General features: G+C 41.4%; 1 protein-coding gene across 1 annotated transcript in view; it reads left to right on the top strand.

Moving 5' to 3' along the window:
- The window catches only part of SLC4A7 (solute carrier family 4 member 7), a 1,497,737-nt gene that overhangs the window by 689,863 nt on the left and 786,346 nt on the right, over positions 1–21,528 (top strand). The window contains exons 4-5 of the mRNA XM_044064760.1: positions 4,420–4,558; positions 15,878–16,038. Of these exons, the coding sequence (XP_043920695.1) occupies positions 4,420–4,558; positions 15,878–16,038 (300 nt within the window). The remainder of the gene's footprint in view (positions 1–4,419; positions 4,559–15,877; positions 16,039–21,528) is intronic.

A 21,528-nucleotide genomic window follows, 5' to 3' on the forward strand; every position in this document is an offset into this window, starting at 1 on the left:
AAACATATTGACTCCCAGGATGAGTCTTTGACATCGGTCACTGACCTCGAGGAGTCAGAAGGGTCCCCCAAGTCACCCTCTGATGATGTCTCCTTTGTGGGCATTTTAGAGATCTTTAGGCAGAGGTGCGACTGGCCCACTGTTAAACCTTCTGATGAGGAGTCGGTGTACCTGTGGCTTTCGGGTCTCAACCTTCTGCCTCTTGGGTGTCTCCACCTTTTGACAAACTGATGGATATAGTTAGTTGAAAGGTGTGGGATACTCTTGACACCGTGGACCAGTCCCCAGGAGACCAAATAAGTTCTTGTCTGCCCCTTCTTGTAAAGAGTTCTTGTCCAAGGGCGTTCTCGTAGATGCCATGGTGGTGGCAGCCATGAAAAAGGAGTTAGTGGAGACTTCATCTGTTCATCCACCAAACAGGGAGTCTCGACAGATGGACAGATTTGGGAAGCATATTTTTAGTTCAGCGGCCTTTAACCTTCAAACGCTGAACTATCTTGCACACTTCACGAGGTTGCAGAGGGATCTCCTCAAGGAGTTAGGAGATTCCATACAAGGTGCGTGTACTGAGGGAGTTCCTGGCAAGATTTCTACTCAGTTGTCCACATTAAATCCTGTGGTTAACTTCTCAATGCAACTTATCTCTTATGCTGCAGATGGAGCGAGTAGAGCAGCAGGTTCCAGAGTTGCCTTGAGGCGCCACTCCTGGATGCGCTTATGTAATTTTGCGGAACCGTTCAAGTCTCCTTTCATGGTTCCTCATTGTTTGGTTTCAGCTGTGGGAGTGCGTTTTACTGTCCCTTCCAGATCATACCCCAAGGGTCATAGGGGCAGTAAAATGTGGTTCAAGAAGTCCCAGAGGGTCTTTCCTGACACACAGGGTGAATCCTCCATCAGAGGCAGAGGAGGAGGAAACGGCATATGTCGCCCTAGAGGCAAGGGCAGTCCGCAATACCAACAAGGCTGTGATTCCTTTCCAGGACGGCTTTATCAGCGCTCCTGATGTGGAGCCCGACTGTGCTTCTCTGGGGCCGGTCGGGGGTCGCATTTCTTTGTACCAAGAAGCCTGGCTAAATATCACCCAAGACAAGTGGGTACAAAGAGTTGTTACCAGAGGCTATATCATACCCTTTTCCCTACCACCGTTTGTTCCCAAAAGGATCCCAGATGTACCACCCAATCACAGGGATCAGGCAACTGTGGAGATCAACAAATTGCTCTTAAAAAGAGTCATCCAGCCCGTTCAAGCAGACCAGATAGGATCCGGAACTTACTCCAGGTTCTTTTTAGTTCCAAAACGAACCGGAGATTAGAGGCCAATATTGGACCTCAGCAGATTGAACGAATCAGTGAAGGACACGTTTCGGATGGTAACACTGCAGTCTATACTCCTGTTGTTAGGGAAAGACTTTTGGATGTGCTCTCTGGATCTTCAGGGCGCCTACTACCACATAAAAATGGACAAGGCATCCAGAAGCCATCTACGCTTCCGGCTGGGAGCCAGTCACCATCAGTTTTGCGCTCTGCCCTTTGGTCTAACCACAGCCCCCAGTGTGTTCACCAAATGCATGGCAGTAGTGACAGCTCACCTGAGACATCAGGGATTCCAGGTGTTTCCATATTTGGACGACTGGCTCCTGACTGCCCCCACCAGGCATCTACTCCTCCAAAACAGGACGCCACGATTCAACTTTGTGCTCAGTTAGGGATCTCCATAAATTGGAAAAATCCTGTATTATTGCCCTCTGTCTGTGATTTTTTTTATAGGCGCAGAGGTAGACACAGTGAACATGACAGCTCGTCTCCCCGCCGAAAAGGCACAGAACTTAATCTCCCAAGTTCAACATTTTCTCCCTTTGGGAAAAGTCAAAGCAAAATGGGTTCTTCAGCTACTCGGGACTATGGCTTCCACAGTTCTATTGGTACCATTAGCCAGATTGCACATGAGAATTCTCCAGTGGCTTCTGTCTTCCCAATAGTCCTTCCAATCTCTCCCACCTATCCTGCTGACGGAATCATGCAAGAAGGGCCTTCGTTGGATAGCTCCCACTCAACTGATCACGGGTGCCCCCTTTGTTCTGACCCAACCCGTTGCCACTGTGACCACAGATGCCTTCTAGATTGGGTGGGGGCATTATCTCGGCAGGACTATTCAAGGCACATGGCAAGAACATGAGGCTCATCTGTGTTCTGGAGGTGAGGGGAGGTGCTTCTGGCATTGCAAGCACTTCAAGACCTTCTTCCTCTAGGGACAATTGTGATACAATCAGACAAGTCGGTGGTTTGGTATATTAACAAACAGGGCGGTACCAGAACTTACCCACTTTGTTGAGAGGCCATGCAAGTTTGGGAATGGGCGATTTATTCCCAGTGCTTTCTGGTTGCAACGTACATTCCGGGGATGACCAACGTGATAGCCGACAAGCTCAGCCAGGCAATCCTAATGCCTCACAAGTGGTTTCTGAAACGGGAAACAGTGGATCAGATTTTCCAGAAATGGGGACAGCCTTGCTGCGACCTTTTTGCCAGCCCAGTCAATACCAAATGCAGCAGCTATTTTTCCCTCATTCCCCCTCTGGGGGAGTCTCCCAGAGATGCTCTGGCTCATGATTGGCCCATGGGACTTCTGTATGCCTTTCCTCCAATCCCTCTCATTTCCAAAGTGATTCAGAAAGCCAGTTGGCTGGGAAGCAAGTTGATCCTCATTGCTCCTTACTGGCCTTGTCAGGTCTGGTTCCCCTTGCTCGAGCCTCTCCTCCTGGCCGATCCTTGGATTCTGGACCCAGCTCCAGATATATTGACTCACATGTCAGGTTTGCTACACCCCTCAGTCCACACCCTGAAATTGACAGCGTAGCTGCTCCAGTTCCATCCATAGTCAGGCTTCATGATGTATCATCCTCAGTGTCGCATATTCTTATGTCCTCCCATAAACCTTCAACTAGGAGGCTGTATGGCAGTAAATGGAAAATATTTTCTATTTGGGCACAGAGAATGAATGTAGCTCCATACACTGCTTCTATCCCTGTGATTCTGTTTTTTCTTTCTGAGCTTTTTCAGCAAGGATCTGCCGCTGCCACTATCAGAGTCCAATTGGTGGCGATTTTTCATTTTCACTTAGGTTTTCCAGACACCAATTTAATGTCCCATAAGCTATGCAAGACCTTTTTGAAAGGGGCCACTCTATTGAGACCACCTCTGCAAGAACCAGTGGCATCTTGGGATTTAAATTTTGTGTTGTCCAAATTGACATCTCCCCCCTTTGAACCTTCCCACTCATCTTCTCTAAAATTTTTCTCTTGGAAGACCTTGTTTTTGGTAGCTATCACATCAGCTAGACGGGTATCGGAGCTACAGGCCTTGTCTATTAAGCCACCGTATTTGATTTTTCACAAAGACGGTGTCATTACATACTAATCCTTCCTTTGTCCCCAAAGTTTGTTCTAATGCTACCTTAAACCAATTGATAAAACTCCCAGTTTTCTTCCATAACCACTGTAATGCAGCTGAGTACCGTTTTCATCAGCTAGACATTTATAGACAACTACGTTTTTATCTACAGCGGACTAAGGCTTTCAGGAAATCAAATCAATTATTCATTTCTTTTTCTGACTTTAGATTGGGCTTACCAGTTTCTAAAGTGACACTATCTAATTGGATTTCCAGTTGTATAGCCTTTATCTATAGCTCGGAGGGCAAACATTTACCCTACAGGATCAAGGCTCATTCTACCAGGTCGTTGTCTACCTCTGCAGCCTTTCAAGCCAGGGTACCACTTGATAATATTTGTGCAGTAGCTACGTGGGCTACCCCTCACACTTTTATTACACATTACAATTGGATTTGGCATCCAGGGGTAGAACATCCTTTGGCTCCACGGTGCTCAAGTGTATTTTCCAATGAGCCACCCAAGAATAAGGCGCTAAGGACGCTGTCCCATATGTAAAAATGAAGGTGAGATTGGACTACCTAACATTAAGAAGTTATGTACTCACCATAAGTTCCATGTTGGTAGTCCATCTCACCCTTCATTTTTACCAACCCGCCCTCCTGCCCCCATCCTGGAAGATCTGGAAGTAATAATTTGGTTGCTGTTGGTTGGAGACCCTTTAGTATTGGTTGTTTTTATGGTAGTTATTCTAGTGAGCAGCAAACAAGATCTGGGGATTGCACTGGTGCACCATGGGATACCTGCTTAGCCACGAGCCAACCAGATGTCTTCCAGCTTGTAAATCGACCGTGTCGGAGCCGAGGATCGGCTCCTAACCCATATGTAAAAATGAAGGGTGAGATGGACTGCCAACATTGAACGTTATGGTGTGTACATAACTTATTATTATATTTTGAAGGTTCAGGCTGCATAACTTGTGAAAACAAATCTTAGTAACATCCTCTTTTGGCTTCTTGCTTTTCCTATAGATACACCATCTCAACGTGTGCAGTTTATCCTTGGGTCTGAAGATGCTGATGAAGAGCATATTCCTCATGATCTCTTCACTGAAATGGATGAACTTTTTCTGCGAGAGGGAGAGGACTGTGAATGGAAGGAAACAGCCAGGTACATGACCTCGTAGTATGAAGTGCCATTTAGTAGTACATACATCGCTTTCATAATGGTTTTCTTTGCAAGATCTGCCTTTTAATAATATCTGAACTTAGAAAGATGCGGTCAAGGGCATCTTTCCTTTTGGAGTCTGTGGCAGTTGGAGGATGACATGTCACGTCTGGTGCCTGTAACTTAACAGTTTGCAAATAAATTATTTGGGGTACAGGTTTAATTTAAATATGCCTAGGGCACTTTGAAGTAAAATAGAGTGTGTCTGCTTATTAAAAGTAAAAGTCTGGTAGAAGCCTTGTTTATAATGATTTTGTCTTGCATCCCAGAAACAGGTAGGATGAGTATGAATAAAAATGAGCAAACCACAAGGTATTAAACTACATTAGTAATGGGTTTAAAATACTGTTAACATGAGGAGTATTTGTTCGTCCTGCATGCTGTAGTGGAATTGTGCTTTTTGAACACTGAACAGGTATGTTTATGTGCTAGCTGGCATCCCTCAAAATTCCACAGACTGAATGTCATACTATTAATTTCTGAGATAAATTACATTTAGACCTAGCATATAGCTAGAATACCCAGAATATCTGAAAGCAGTATATAAGGAGGTAAAGGCTAAAGAATTATAGCAACAATAGTTTACATTTTGTTGTAAAATACTCATAAGATCATAACATTTATATCATAAAGATGAATTCAACAGGTAGATCAAACTAAAAAAAACTGTGATTAAGAATCACATTTCATTGTACATCAAGTACTTATTTATGGGTGTCACTTTATTTTTTCCATCTCCCAAGATCCCTTACTTGACTTGATTACCTAACTTGGCTACTGCTGATATCAGGTCCTTCCTGTCCTATCACTCTGTCCATACCACAAAACCATTGTTGTTGGGAAACAACCGAGCATAGCTGCCTGTTGATTGATTGGGCATCCCCCTAGACACAAAGTTCCTGTAAGATATGCTGGCATTTGTACCCCACAGCTGGGAAATGGAGTGGACAAGTGGGTGGTCCATCAAATTGATAATGGGCAGTTAAAACAGTTCATGATATGTTAGCCCTACCAGTCAGGATATGCTGACATGGTCTGGGGTATTTTGAGGAGAGCACATTGTCTCTGCACTGGGATCTGCTTCAGTAGATTGAAATACGATAACACCAAAACTCATAAAGACAAGAAAACATTGTAAATTTACATCTACGAATGTTAACAAAGCCAAAAGTTTGAAACAACAAATCAACTAATGCGCATGTCCAGAAGTCACCGGAGGATTTGAATGGACATTGTACGAAACACAGAAACAAATGTATTTTAACACACATAACTTAAAATACAACTCTTCCAACATTTTGGCAGGGGGGCAAGCCACCCTACTCCACCCACACCAAATGATATATGCCAACTCCGAGAACACATCAACAGTGGGGAAAGGGTTAATTTCCCAATCCTCACTGTACAGTGATCTCTATTCACAATCAGTAAATGTGAAAACTTTTTCTCTTACATATTATGTTACACTGAAGATGTCTTCATGAGTTTAGTGCCATGTCCATTCAAATTCGTTGAATGTTTTTTTGCCTTTGTATTATTGTATTTTTATGTTTTTTATATGTGAACATTTGTTACATATGCATTTTTGTGAATGTATTATGATTTCTGTACTTAGCTGTTATGCATATGATTTTATGAGACTGTTTGTTTAAATAATTTGAGTGCCTTGATATCACGATTAATCAAGGAAGGCAGTATATGGTATTTAAACTGAGTTTTTTAGTTTGATAGACGTTACCTGAAAAAGCAGCTTAGTCTGTGAAAGCACTTGTGGTTTCGACAATAAAAGTTTTTTTATTGAAATTGGCCATTTTGGAGCCCCTCTGTTTTGCTGGATTAAAATATATAGTCTCTATTCTGTTGTAGATTACTAGGTCAGGCATCAGTGATAGGTGTCAGTATCCAAAGTGACCAAATGTGTCTCCTATCAACATTTTTAAAGTCTGTGATTGTTCTGTTCATAAAGATAACATGATGTCTTCTCTTGAACCCTTTATGTGGGGTTCTGTCAGAAGATGATCTAACCATGATTACTTGAATCAAAAAAGGTTTTGTGCCTCATCTGTGGCAGTCATGGTATCAGCCAGAATATCCGCAGATGCCCAACTTGAAAACGTGAAGTGAAATATCAATGAGAAAACAAATACCCGGGGGTGGAGGGGTCTGATGATGTACTGTTCCAACAACCCCCAGGCTCAAGAGTGTTAGATGTGGTGAAGCATTTTTACAGTCCCATCCCAGGTGCCTGCGTGCAGTGAGGCCTCTGGTGATACCCTTAAGGAGATGGTCTCTTTTTTGGGGAAGAAAGCTTATATTCCTAAGCTGATACCATTCAGCTTTTGGTTCTAATGCATGTCCACAGGCATCTGGCTCAGGTGCCTATATTTTGATAACTGAGGGAGAGAGGGTGGTATACCTTCATTTCTAATATATGAGGATGTTCATGGTTCCCAAATTGAAGTCATCAGCACTTGCCCACAACCAAAGACTTTGAATGTCACTACTGTGTCTTAGAACAGGCCAGTGGTATTCAATCCTTGGTTGTATGCCATCATGCTGCAACCTGAGCTTGAGTGTTCCCTCCTCCTCACTACCCATGCCCCCTCTCAGGGATTGATAAGACTGGTGCAGAACTTCAGAATCTGCAGCATCTCTCGATCTAGCTTTCAGTTTTTGAGTCCTGAAATATTCCCACTTGAAGAATATAATTCCTCAAACTGTGAGGTGGACAAACCTGTTTATACAGACCAAAATGTCCTCGCCCTCTTATATGTCAGATGCTGAAGAGACTATATCCTCTGACTCCTCAGTCGATCATTTCTTATTTAGAGGCCCCCTCAGTAGTATGAAAGACTTCTTCAATTTTGAAGCAAAGGGGTTACTGGGATTCCCCAAAAAGCATACAGAGAAATACTGGGATTTTCAGAGCCTAAATCATTAGCTATTCCTCCAGTTATTGAAGCATCTGTGGATACATTCATGAGTGCATCTTTTTGTGTTGGGTATTGACTCCTGTTAGAGCCCAACTACTTATCCAGCTATGCTGTCCATGGATTCCAGTACAAGATCTTCTGAGACTTTAAGCAAGACTATCATCCTCACTGATGGGCAAAATCAGAGTAAGTGTCCAATATGGGGAGAAGGTTTATACCTCTGCTACATTAACCTCCAGAGCTATGACTTGCTTTACACATATGCAGGAACACTCCCGTCTCCAACTAAAGGTAAATATTGAGGATATGAAGGACAAAGCCCTGAGAATTAAAGTGCTGGATCATTGCAGTATCTCCTCTCAGGTTGAAAGACACTCTAACAAATGTGGCTATGATGCTCTGGCTGTGTCATGTAGGGTGGCAGCCATGGAGTCTTCTATGCAGAGAAATATTGGCTGAGGACATAGTTCCTGTCAAAACACGGGAAGACTCTGCCTTTAGACAAGGAGCTACTATTTCGGCTGAACATCTGAGCAGGAGGAAAAGGGGAACTATGCAGTTAATGAAACAGCTGTTTCATCCTCTGCTTGTCTAGTAGAAATTACTCCACTAAAAGTTGTACCTTTCACCACAGACGATATAAAAAGAAGAAGCTTTAGGAAAAGAATGGTCAGTTCAGAAGAAACGGTCTAGAAGTGGAAGCCTGGAGGCCTTCGGGCTGCAACACCTCAAGGGAGTAAGTGTAACTTGACATAGCTCTCTGCCCTTCTCATGCTCCTCAAAAAACACTCTGACCCATTACCTTTTTATCCTGCTTATCCCACCCATTCCCAAAAAATTGGGATAATTTGGAAGTATTTCTGAAAGTCTGGGATCATAGGATGTTACTAGGCTGATGGTCCTGGGGCCCTTACAATCCTAGCCAAGAGTTTATCCCCAAAATGAAATCTCAGTCAGCACCTGTTGCCCCTATCAATGAGGTACACAGGTAGAACCCCTGGGACAATTTTGTTTTCCCATCCACTCTTCAAGGTTGTGATTGAAGAGGGTCAGCGAGGTACTCTGTTTGACATGTATGGGAAGTCTATTCCACAGACGAGGCAGTCCCTGGGAGACAAACCTGCCTCTCCAGCAGGCTTTGTTGATGTCACATATTAGATTCAGGCCTTTTAAGCAGGTAATGCACGAGGAGTCATGGAGCATCTCTAGTAGGGCAGGGTCCGAGATTGCCATGTAGGCAAGACACAGATCACCTCTGAGCAATCTGTGCAATACCGAGTAGAGTGAGTGATTTGAGCCTCTCTGCATAGGACAGGTTTTGGAGGCCATGGATCCTCATTGTGAGGTATTTCTGTGGCCTTTCCAGTTGGTGCAGATATTTGAAGAGGTAGATACCAAACAGAGCGTTATACTCAATTATTGGTCTAATGAGAGAGGAGTATAGAGAGGTAATAACCTCCTTTTTTTTGGATGTAATCCCGTTACTTATGAGATGAACCAAGTAAAAGGCTTTTCTGACCATTGCCACTATATGATGGTCAGATGTGAGAACATCACCCATACTTTTTATGTAATAAGTATCCGGAGACAGGGATACAAGTTCCACTTCATAAAATAACCAGTATTCTGTGGTATCCCCTTAATACCCAAAGCACAAAGGTATCTTAAGCCCAGACGCATGGAACATTTACATCACAGTGCCATGGAGGAGGATGCGAGATCAGGAGGAATGTATAGGGTTATGGTCATGGTTATTCTTTGTCCCAGGAAAAGATGATTCTTAGAGGTCATTGTTAGATCTGCCAAGGCTAAATAAAATTTTCCCAGTGCTAAAGTTCAAAATGATAATCTTTCAGGCCCAACTACCTCTTCTCTTTCCTCAGCCTTTTGTAATTTCCCTTGTTCTCAGAGATGCTCATCTCCACATAACTAAAGCCAGGACGCACAGCCAGCACCCAAAATTCAAAGGGGGGGGGGTTGTGTTGTAAATGCTTCTCCATGCCCTTTGTTTGTATGCTGCACCAAGGGTGTTTACAGTGTGCCTGGCATCAGTAATTGCATACTGCAGGACCAGGTGCATTTACATCTATCCTTGCCTGGACAATTCCCCGCTTCAAGATGTAGCCCAAGAGAAGAGATAATCTGCCTTGCAGTTTACTGTGAATTACTTCCAGGCTGTGTTGCAAACACATTGTCTCTCTCTCTCTCTCTCTGAATCTGTTAAAGCAACAATTAATTCCATCCCAGCAGGTGCAGTTCCTGGAAGCCCTTTTGGACATTACCAGTCAAAGGGCATTCTATTCCACAGAGAAGGTACAATTTCTGACCACATATCACATCTATATACAACAGCAGAATCAGACTACTACTGAGTAATACCTCAGGCATGGCATCCTCAATCCAGATTGATCCCTTATGTCGGCACTCAAAATGCCCAGTGCCACCAAGCCAAAAAAGACTGACAAGAAAAAGCTAAAGTCAGGCAGACATATTCAAGCCTCGTGATTTTTGGCGGAAGGGCATCTGCTGAACTGAGATGGGGAATGATGCTGTAGAAGTTGTGATGGACAGTAGACCTTCTGCAACAGAAGTCCCAAATGTTAGCCCTACTGCTATAGTGAACGTATTCAAACATCTGCATTTATGGTATGTTCCTGCACAGCTGTACTTTACTACTATTTTGTAGCATTGCTCTCAAGAAAATAGTGAAGCAACACCAGTACTTGGATGATTTAATGATCCAAAACCTGTAAGATTCAACCCCTGACACCAAATTATTATTTTATTTGTGCAAATGTCAGTGGTGGCTGGTGACTTCAAATCAAAGGGGGGCTGCAGGAGATAGCCGAATGGGTGGTGTCAATGGGATGGGGGTGTGGACAAGTAGAAAGGGGAGGAGCTATGCTCAAAACTACAAAAACTAAACTTTAATTAAATATGCTGCCCTGGGTGCCAAACCCTCATTATGAGAGTCCAGTCAAGACAAATGAAGTATAAAAGAATAAAAATATTTCAATGCATTGGCAGCTTGACAGCTTACTTAATATCTAGATGGAAACAAAAAGGTTGAGAGGCATGAAAAAATAAATTACTTTTTAAATCAGCACTCAACTCAAACTGCTTCTCTTTGCACTGCAGTTCTAATTATAATTTATATTCAGCTTTATTAAAGTACCAAGAAACATGCTGAAAGTAGCAATCTCTGTGATGCCCCCACTTGTAAAAATGTTTCTTATCCAAAAAAGACCTGCTGCCTGACAACTATCTACTTGTTTCATGGGGAAAACATGATCAAAGTAAAAATGAAAAGCAAACAAGCTCAAGATACATTGCTTAAAGGATTACTGTACAGGTTATGGACCACACATGAATGGCATTCTGTTTAGTTTACGGGTAAAGCCCTCAGAGATCACTGGAAGTCTCCAACAAGTGTAATGAGCTTCTTAAAATAATGTAATCCTGTCCTTTATTACAAATACTGTCATATGCATTTCAATACCCAACGCTTATACATTATCTAGTTAAGTATTCTCTGCATGGCAACAACAGAAAGGCTTCAATGTTGGCAGGCTTATTAAAGCTTACTTGCATGTTATGATCTCAAACAAGCTTACCTGATGGTCATTAAAGCATTGCTACTTAAAACACAGAGCAACAGGCACTTTCTGAGCAATAAGCATAAATCAACAGTACAAAAATATGACAGAAACCAGACCATTCTGCAAAATCAAGAACAGATGAAAAGCCACTGTAGTACTCTACCCTGGATGGGGGGATACCCTGCACATTTACACTGCATAACTGCTCATTGCCTTGCTTGGACACATCCAGTGTCACTACACGGGGGAGCAGGGTGCAACAAGTATGTCACAATTTGAAATGTCTCTGGCTGACTGTGATGGCCCTGACACATTTGTCATACCTCTCACCCTCAGAGCAAAGCTGTGTTTAGAAGTGGGACAAAGGCCCAAAAATAAGGACAATTTTTAAATATTGCTCTTATAAACTTAGAAAGATAATAGAATAGTAGGTCTTGCATTGGTATGAATTTTCTGAAGGATATGAAATCTGAAACACAGATGTCTGTCATTATTTTCTAACTTCAGTCTTTAATGATTTACCACTAATTTGCCAAAAAAAACAATTTTATGAAAAATGGACCAAAAATGTGATGCAAAAATATAAAATAGCCACACAATACAGCTGGGAACCTGTGAAAGAAGGGACACTTTTTTAATAATAGTACTGCTAACTTGAGCAGCTGACAAAATAAAAGAATCTACATGCATTTCTGAAATAAAAGTAATCTATAACTCTGATTATTACAGTTATTTTTTTAATTGTAAACCCTCCATGTTTTCTTCCAAAATTGCTATTTTGCAGAGGGATTATTAGGGGAAGAGCAACATTTTGAGCCAAATTCGGGGACAGTTGAGAGGTTTGGCTATGCCTAATTCTATAAAGCAATTTATTTGGCATGTACCTCTCAACCTGTTAATGCAATAAATCTGGACAAGGTCAAGTATATTGGGGGAACATACAAACAGTCCTAAAAATTGCTCTTGTATAAACTGAGACAGTTGATAGAACAGGTCTTACTTTAGCATGCATTTTTCTGAAGGTTATGAAGTCCGAAACTCAGTGTGTCATTATTTAGTGACTTAATTCCTAAATGAGAAAACCACAAATATTATGAGGAACAAACCAAAAATAAGAAGCAAAAATCTATTAATTCTGAGAAAATCTGGACAGTTGGGAGGTATAGTTCAGCTGGGGCTGTCTTTGAGTTTGCCACCCTTCCCCCTCACAAAATCATGGTCGAATGGAGCCCTCCCCCCTGCAGCCACTCCAATAATCCATTACTTGGCTATTTCACTCCATTTACCATAAACACTAATGTGTGCATAGTGCTTTACTTCTATGATGATTTGGATTTCATTTGAAAGTTTTATTTTGCATTTTACAGCACAAACACTAAGACATCTGCTAAACAAAGCAACGCAGTCTCACAATGAAAACAGGCTTAGCATTAAAAACTTTTCTGCCCTTGAAAATCACATTCAATGAAACAGCATTGAAACCCACATTCAAAGAAAATACATTTTGCCAGTGGCAGATAAAGATTAACTTTGGGCTGTTTTCAAATCATAGGCCCCTTGCACATGAAACATACATGTGCTCTTTGATACACCTTCCTGATTCTACTAAATTATATTCCTTGTACAATACAGTACAGATGTTAGACGACATTTTATATTTATTGTTTTGAACATTTTTCCAGTAAACAATGAAACAAAATGCATGCACCAATGACAAAACTACCCAATTCAGGACATTTCCATCATAAAAGTCTACTCAACCTTCTACAGTCCACCAGTATCAGTAAATATGCACAATCTCTAAAGTAGTAAAAGTCATCTAAATAATTCCACATTAAAGAAATCTATAACAATGAAGAGGTTGCTGCTAGCAAACAACTTTATATGTCACTGTTTATTCATCTACAAATAAAGTGCCTGTTGCCCTTGAGGAATAAATTGCCTATGTTGCATGCATTAAAAAAAAATAATAAGCTAATAATATAGCAATAGGGAATGTATGGCAAACTGATAACAGGTTCAGGTTCACAGTTACTACTCTAGGTATCTTTGCCAAAAAGGACTGCAGCATCCACCCACTTTACAACAGAGTACAGTATCAGCATTGCATCTATCTACTGTGGGAGTAGAACCCACAGCCTTCTGCATCAAAAGCAAGTACACTACCTGTTGTGCTATTAATGCAAGCAGACTTAGAATAAGCAGCACTAAAGTTTTGTTCCCCTGCAGCTCTCAGCTCCTTGTAAAATCTACTCAACACGCAGTTGTATCTCTGAACTTTGCAGCACAAGAAATCAGGGAAAAGCCGAAATGTATTGGGGGGGGGGGGGGCAAAAGCCCAAAAACCAGGGACACATTTTAAATATTGCTTGTATAATGTTGGAAAGTTGCTAGAATAAAATGCTGTGTTACCACCATACATTTCACTGCCACGTCTTTAACCCAGGGGACCCTGTGCAAAATAGTCAGAGAAACATACCACTATGCCAAATCAGCTGTTTTATAAAAGAGAGGAAGACCAACTTAAATGGCTACCATTTAGTGAATTCAGTTCTCAGCATAGCTGTCAACCTCTTGGCACAAAACACCTGAACAAAGCCAATAATGGGGGGAACACAGCCCCCAAACATATTCAGTGAATTCAGTTCTCACTATAGCTCTCAACCTCTTAGCAAAAAAACATGTGGACAAAGCCAGTAATGGGAGGGGGGGATACAGCCCCCAAACATTCAATGAATACAGTTCCTACCATAGGTAACTCTCAACCTTAGCACAAAATACCTGGACAAAGCCAATAATGGGGGAATCCAGTTCCAAAAATAGGGACAAATTTCAAATGTCCATGTTATAAACTTAGACAACTGCTAGAACAATTTTACACAGAAGGCACCCCAAGAATCAAACCAGAGAACCTGTAGCTGCTAGGCAGCAATGCTACCAGTGCACCACTACACTACAGAGTTTGCAAGAAAAAATGTAGATACAGAAACCACAGATTTTATGAGGAACAGAACAAATATGAGGCAAAAATCTGCAAATTTGTTTAGAAATGGTGGGGGAGAGGGAATTCAGGTCCTTACCACCTGCATCCAAGGTGTACAGGGTTCAAGCCTGAATATCTCTATCCACCACCATTTGCTCTCTTTAGCCACCAGTATATAGTAACTGGGGCATTTCACACACACATTAATTAAACAAAAAATAAATAAAAATTAAGACTGCCTAACCTCAAACAAACGAACCCAGGTCATTGAACCTGCTACAGCATTAACTCACTTTAACCACTTTGGAAAACCTTTCCAATAAAAGTTTAGGTTGGCCAGGCCTACACATTCTGTAAACAGTAAACTCTCGATTACCATCAGCAGCAGACCGCACATGTATAAATTACAAAAAAAAGAAAAAAAATCATCTTTTTCTTTTCTGACCATTATAGCCCTTTTGCTTCTGGATTATCCAGAGTGACATTTCTTTAAAAAAATAACATACAAACAAAGCTTCAGCAATGATATGCTGACTACAGATGAAATAAAAAGAAAAAGTGCTGTACTATTTTGACAGTGACACCAAAGCCTGGCAAAAACAGTAAACTTTAGACTCTGAATGTAATCTGGCTGTTAAGAGGCCCACCTCGTTAGTGGATTTGAAAACTAACTCTAATTCAAGTTACTCAACTCAACTGTAAAGAAGTAAACAAGCCACCACAAAACACTCAAAAACAAACAGTATAGCAAATGTATTGTTTAGTGCAAGCAAGTAAACATACCACCAGTTTTAATAATTTATCTCTGAACAGACAACACAAGAGGATTATTATCTACTTAGTGATGAAAGAGCAATCAAATGTTGATTGTACACTGTACAAGTATTTTGTAATTTTGCCCTCCCTCAATAATTTAAAAACCGAGTGACCTGTCCAGCGTCTCCGTCTTAGTAAGTCACAAAATTTGAACTCTCGAGTCCCGACCATAACTTAATAAAGTCAAAAAAAGTTGTTGTAAGCCCCGGAGCACCATCCGTACTCTGCAATTAGCAAGTCAAGTAATACCATCCAAAGCACTGCGCTGCCTAATAGTAGTAGTACTGATTGGTTCTCACTCTCAAAAAGAAAGCGAGAACCAATCAGTAGCCATCCAGCTGCCAACATCACGTACATGCCTGCGGACGTCGCAGTCCGAGCCCCTTCCAATTTTATGCGGTTTGGAACCGCATAGACTTCTGGGCATCACAATGATGCCTTCATTACTCCTCCGGGCTGCAATGAAAACAAAAAAAAAGCCGTTTAAAACCGCCGCAGCCCGAGGTGGTTAAAGTCTGCATCGCATCGCGTACTTCAGTCGAACTCGAAGTTTGTTTAAACAAAAAAAAAAAAAAGGTTTTTTTTTTTTTTTTTTTTTTTTACATTTTTTAAAACACTTAAACACTTTACTTTTTAGCTGAGGGGGCTGCAATCCAGCAGTCCGATGCCACGAGCCACCCCTGGCAAATGTGCAAGCCAGCATGAAAATGTGTTGACTTCCTCTACAAGAGAAGCACATTGAGGCTTGGGTACTTCTATTACAAAGTTGCCCCTACATACATATGTTATGATGAGGTTTGCTGTTGTGGACCTTGAAGTTTAGACACATCATCTTGCAGGGCTTTATCAGAACTGTGGTAGGTGTAATGATCAGTATTTCATCCAAAATTCATTGATCGGCAGTGATGAACTTAATTTGTGTTAATTGCAGGTGGCTAAAGTTTGAAGAAGATGTTGAAGATGGAGGAGAAAGATGGAGCAAACCCTATGTAGCAACACTGTCTTTGCACAGTCTTTTTGAACTTCGAAGCTGTATATTAAATGGAACAGTTATGCTGGATATGAGAGCCAACACAATAGAAGAAATTGGAGGTAATTAAGCTTTTTACATCTCTCTTACAGGGATGCACTTAATTCTTGGATTTAAATCTTTAATTTGTTAATCCAATGTAAAGGAAATAGATTATCGCTCTCTTTATATATTAATAATATTGAAATATATTTGGTATTTACAGTATGTCTGTAAAGGTACATTTACAGTAAACTTCATTAATGTTGTGAGCATACCTCCCACATGTCCCTGATTTTTGGTTCAGAATTTTGCTATGTCCCTCCTTATCCCTCCTAAAATTTGCAATTTCCGGAGAAAAAAACAGTGGGTTGCACTTAATAGTTATAAACTTTTGACTTTGTTAATTGCATGTTAATTCATGTTATTTTATTTTGTCAAATTTCTAAGTTAATACTACTTATATCTTAGGAAGTGACCCTGATTATTTCTGGCATTGTTCCTGACTGTGGAGGCAACTGGTCAAGAGGTATGGTTGTTGGATAGTATTATTTAAAATGGGTAATACTCCTTCTCTACAAGGAGATGGGTTTGCCAAGTAACATAATGACTGAGATTCATAGAGGGTTAGCACAGTGCGTAGTGAAAAGTAGCTCAAGCAGTGGCCATGTTTGCAGGTGATTCTGTGATCTAAGTTGTATGGCTGTGCAGTGGTTGAAACAGTGTGGTATGAAGTACATGCTAATGAGTGCATAATGACCTGACTTACCACCAGCTGACAGATCAGCAGCTCTTGGATGATTGCTGAGTGGACAGAGTTGTATTAAGGGACCTTCTCAAACTGTGTCACCCACAAGCGGAATCAAGGGATGTGTATAGTATGCCCATTTCTATGGACACAAAAGTCTTTGTAGCATTAACCATCTGTCTACATGGACTGTCCAGCAACCCACAAGGTACTTATTAGGAATATCATAGGCATCAGCCATGTGATTTCAAAACCAGTCCATCAGCATTGTTATACCATATGGAGAAACATGTTTAGTTCTCCAGGACATTGGTGGAGAACCAACACCATGTGGGCCTTTTAGGAGATAGTGTATCGCCTTGAGGACCTGGCTGCCATAAATTGTGCCTATTTGCTGCCAAGGCCCCACCTGTTTTAGATGACCAAAGCTACATAAAATGAAAGGGCTTCTACATCCTGAGCTGCCAGGTAATTTTTAATACCCAGAGAATTATTTGTGATGTGTCTGTGCACCGTCCATGCACTGTACTCAGTTCACACATATCGCGCACCTCCCATCAGTACCAGCAGCTCTTGAGAGGAATTCCCACAGGGTTTTCTGGTTGGTAGGTGCACACACACACACACACACACACACACACACACCAGATAGGCCTGTGCAATCAGGCATCATGCATGATAGTAGCAGGCCATATCCCAAAGCCCTGTTTGACCCAGATATGTAATCATCAGATCATGCTGGATGTGTCCTATAGTAAAACCCATGCAGAAACCTGAAAGGTAGTAGATTGGATATTTGGATGGCTGAAAGGGACACCTCAAGAGCAGTACTGCAGCAAGATATTTGTTGTTTGTGCTGTGCTGCTTAACATGACATCACTGTCTTAAGAGTAGCATCCCACTACTAGAGTGACACAGCGACGGCCTTCTGTACCCACAGAATTTTCAAGACAAAGGAGAAATGGAAGTAGGTTGTCAGGTCTTTCTTCCATATCACACATGTGCACTAACACCTACAGGAAATTTAGAGTCCCTGATCCACCTTAAGACATGTCTTTGGAATTTGGCAGGAAACTCGAGCATCTGAGAAAAAAAACATGTGAATACAGGGAGGACATACAGAAGGCACCCCCCCAGGTGAAGACCAAATTGGAAAACCTTTTGCTGTGAGGTGGCAATATTACCTGTTGCAAGGGGACCCTTTTCTCTTCTTTGGCTTAAACTCAGTTTCTTGGTTACATTAAAATTTTTTGTTGTCTACTCGGTACCAGATCTGTCCATTTGGAAGTCTAGGGATGCCAGACAAGCAGAGCAAGTTTGTTTGTAAATACCAGATTAATTTTAAAGACAGTCATGACAAGGGTATTTATTCTACAGGCTTCAATTTGATGTTGCCTAATGTGACATCTTTAAGTACATTACACCCAAAGCAATCAAAACTATGGGGATATGCCATGCTTGCACACCTAAACCTTAGAAATCCAATAATATTCATCTCCCATTCTTTAATGGTATCTGACAATTATTCAGATGTTCATCAGAAGTCTCTCTCCAGGTCTGAGAAGCCTGTTGATGCCCAGACCTCCTTCATCCATGGATGCTTGTAACAAGGTGGTGCTTATGCAGCCACTAGGCCTTGCATGAGAGGATTTCCCTACTCCCGACTGAGTCCCTTTGGAGACCTTCACATTGGATGACTCAGTCACTTCCATCTGGACTGAGCACAAAGTGGACCTCTCCACTGGGGTCTAATCTACACTGCCCAGAGAGAAACTTGTTTCTTTTAAGCAGGGAGGGAGAGGGGGTAAAGATTACATTTGCAAACTGTAGAAACTAAACTTAATGCCAGTTGTTCAAGATTGCAGTTCTCTGTCTTAACCCTGTCTGAACCTAGGAGGCCTTACGTAGACTTCGTCAGCCTCTTCATTAGCAAACTGGTTCGGTTTAACCCACGGAGTCCTATTCCTTTTGCAAGATTGGTAGGTTAGGCATGCCAAAATTTCTAGGTCAGGTAAATGCACTCCAGAGTGTAGCAAGGACTCCCTGATGTTTAGGTTGTTGTAGAACCAAATATTGCTCAACAGGATGTGGTCTGTCCTGGGTTATGACACCAGTAGTGAGGATACATTTGCCGCAGACTCCCCAACCAGACAGCTTCACCTTTGTAGATACCTTGGCAGTTACGAGGGACCACTGTCAGTGGCAATCTGCTGAATTTTCTGATGCCCAAAAAAGGACTCTTGAGTTACTGTCTATGGATCCCCCCCACAAATCAGTTGTGACCATATCATAAGATCCAGGCTCTGGCTTTAAAAGGGCCACATTTTAGAGTCATGAGTACCACTCTTTCTTGTATAAAAATCCAGTGGCAGACCAGATACTCTTTCTTTGAAAGTAACTAAATTGACCAAACTTCCTTCATCGAAAAAAACTCTACCTAATGACAAGGTGAATACACTCCCAGACAGGTACTGTGAGCAAAATTATACCTCAGCCACCTTAGAGCCCTAAATTGTCAGGCACATATTTTGATGTTCCAGGAGCATATCCTTGCACATGCTGAAGCATGATTTGATTAAGGAAAATTCTAGAGCCGCTGTATGCCTACTTATTCAAACTTCCTCTCATTTATTTATTTATTTATTGCAGTTTGTTAATCGGAAAAGTCCATTGAGCCTAAAAGAGCCCGTTTTCAATGGAGGCCCGGGGAGAAAAGCTCCAGCAGAAAACTCCAAACAGAGAAATATTATTTACAATATTCAAAAGTAAAACAACTCATGTACAGCATTTTAAGATATTTGCAATAATAACTAATTAATGTTCAAGCTGTACAATTCATATGCAAGTAGTACATCATATAAGGAGACAATAGAAATATATACATCCAATGGCTAAGTCTGAGTAAAAAAAGGTTAAAGAGAGGTGTAAGGTTTCAGGAAGGGTGAGAGCAGGAGCATTCCCAGAGAGAAGAGAGATGAGAGTGGAGTAACGTTTTAAAGGAAGGGAGATTCTGGGTAGTTCTAATGTGTGGGGGAAGTGAGTTGCATAATCTAGCCAGGGAGAAGGATAGTAGGAGTTGCTCTGGGGAACGTAAAGGCTTGTGAACTTCAAGGAGATTTTGATTTGTGGATCTTAGTGTTCTATGAGGTTGGTAGACTTTTAAAGTAGAGGAGAGAGAAAGACAGAGAGTTTAAAGATGAGCGAATGAGAGTTAGGTAGTTTGGGAGTTCTAACCAGTTTATGGCATGGAGGGAGTTACAGTGATGAGTGGAGGATTTGGATCCTGTGGCAAACTTGGAAATTATATTATAGCATGAAGATAATTTTAATTTCAGGGTTGATTGGAGATTAATAGTGGGGCTCCATAAAGAAGAGAGGGGATAAGGTAGGTGGTGGATAGTAGTTGTTTGGATGAAGGAGAAAGGTAGTGTCTGTGACGATAAAGCATTCCAAGCTTTTGATGAATTTCTTTAATATTAGTTTGAAGGTGGATGTAGCTGGTCATCAATAAGGACACCCAGAAGTTTTGCATGGGGAACTATTTCAATAGAGGTCTTGTTTTGACTGAGTATAGAGAATGTTGTTTTGTCCATAACAGTGTGTCTAGAAGGGAAGAAAATCATTATTTTTGGATTTGGATGCATTAAGGGCTAAGTGGTTGTCTAGCATCTGGGATTCATTTCAATAGAAGGCCTCTTGAGTTACGTTCATTAATCTGAGGGGGGTTTTGGCAGAGCAGATGATGGTAGAGTCCTATTCATATTGGGCGAGTTTAGCATTTGGGATTTTTTTGATAGAAGTCATTAATAAAAATGTTGAATAGTAAGGGGCCCAATATGGAGCCTTGAGGATCCCCTGTTGGAGTATGCAGGAAAGAAGTACAGTTGTTCCACTTGACAGCTTGTTCCCTAGCTGATAGGTAGCTGGTGAACCAGTTGATGGAATAAGAGGAAAGGTTGAGATTGGAGAGCTTGGAAAGGAGGAGCTTATGGGAGACAGTAGTAAAGGCCTTGGATAAGTCGAGGAAGGGTAGAAACTATGTTGCCAGAATCCCGGGCAGAGTTGATGAGTTCGAGGAAGGAGAAGAGGGCAGTGATGTTGCTATGTCCTGGTTTAAACCCATGTTGTGTTGGAGTCAATAGTTGGCTTTCAAGCAGGTAGGGTAAAAGTTGCAGGTGGATACATTTTTCAAGAATCTTAGAGATAGGGGACAGGATAGCTCTTGGACGAAAGTTGATGATTGTAAGGTTGCTACCTCCTTTGTGGAGGGGTGATAAAGGCTTTTTTCCAGAGGAGTGGTACGTAGGACTCTTGGCTGGAGTGATTAATTAGGATGGAGATAGGAAAAGCTGGGAAGATTTAGGCAGGCATGGCATACAATGCATCTATGATACTACAGATGCAGTTTCCAGAGCAGTTCCCATTGATACTATTTTGAAAAAGTATTCTTAACTTTGCACACAGCTTTTAGCTGAAGTCATTAAAGCTTGATTCTCCGCTGTAATGAAAATAACTTTTTGGTCTAGCATATGAGGTACTTAAGAGCTTGGAGGAGAAAAGTAAGGTTATGGGTACTGTTCAACATATAGCACACCCTCCTCTTTCCAAGTATAACAAGAACTCTCCAAGTATAACAAGAACTCTCCTAGTAAATGAGATCCTTCTACAGAAAGCAAGGAAAGATTAAATAACAAAAAGGGAACAAACCCTTTATAAGGAATGGTAGGATGGCAAAGGCATGCAAGGGAAACAACAAAACTTAGCCCTGTACAAGGACCAATTGTGATTATAAGACTAAAATTCAGTTCTCCTTTTCACCCTAGGT

Source organism: Protopterus annectens, chromosome 3.part0 (assembly GCF_019279795.1).
Source record: "Protopterus annectens isolate FY-2018-M chromosome 3.part0, PAN1.0, whole genome shotgun sequence".
Classification (NCBI taxonomy): Eukaryota; Metazoa; Chordata; order Ceratodontiformes; family Protopteridae; genus Protopterus; species Protopterus annectens.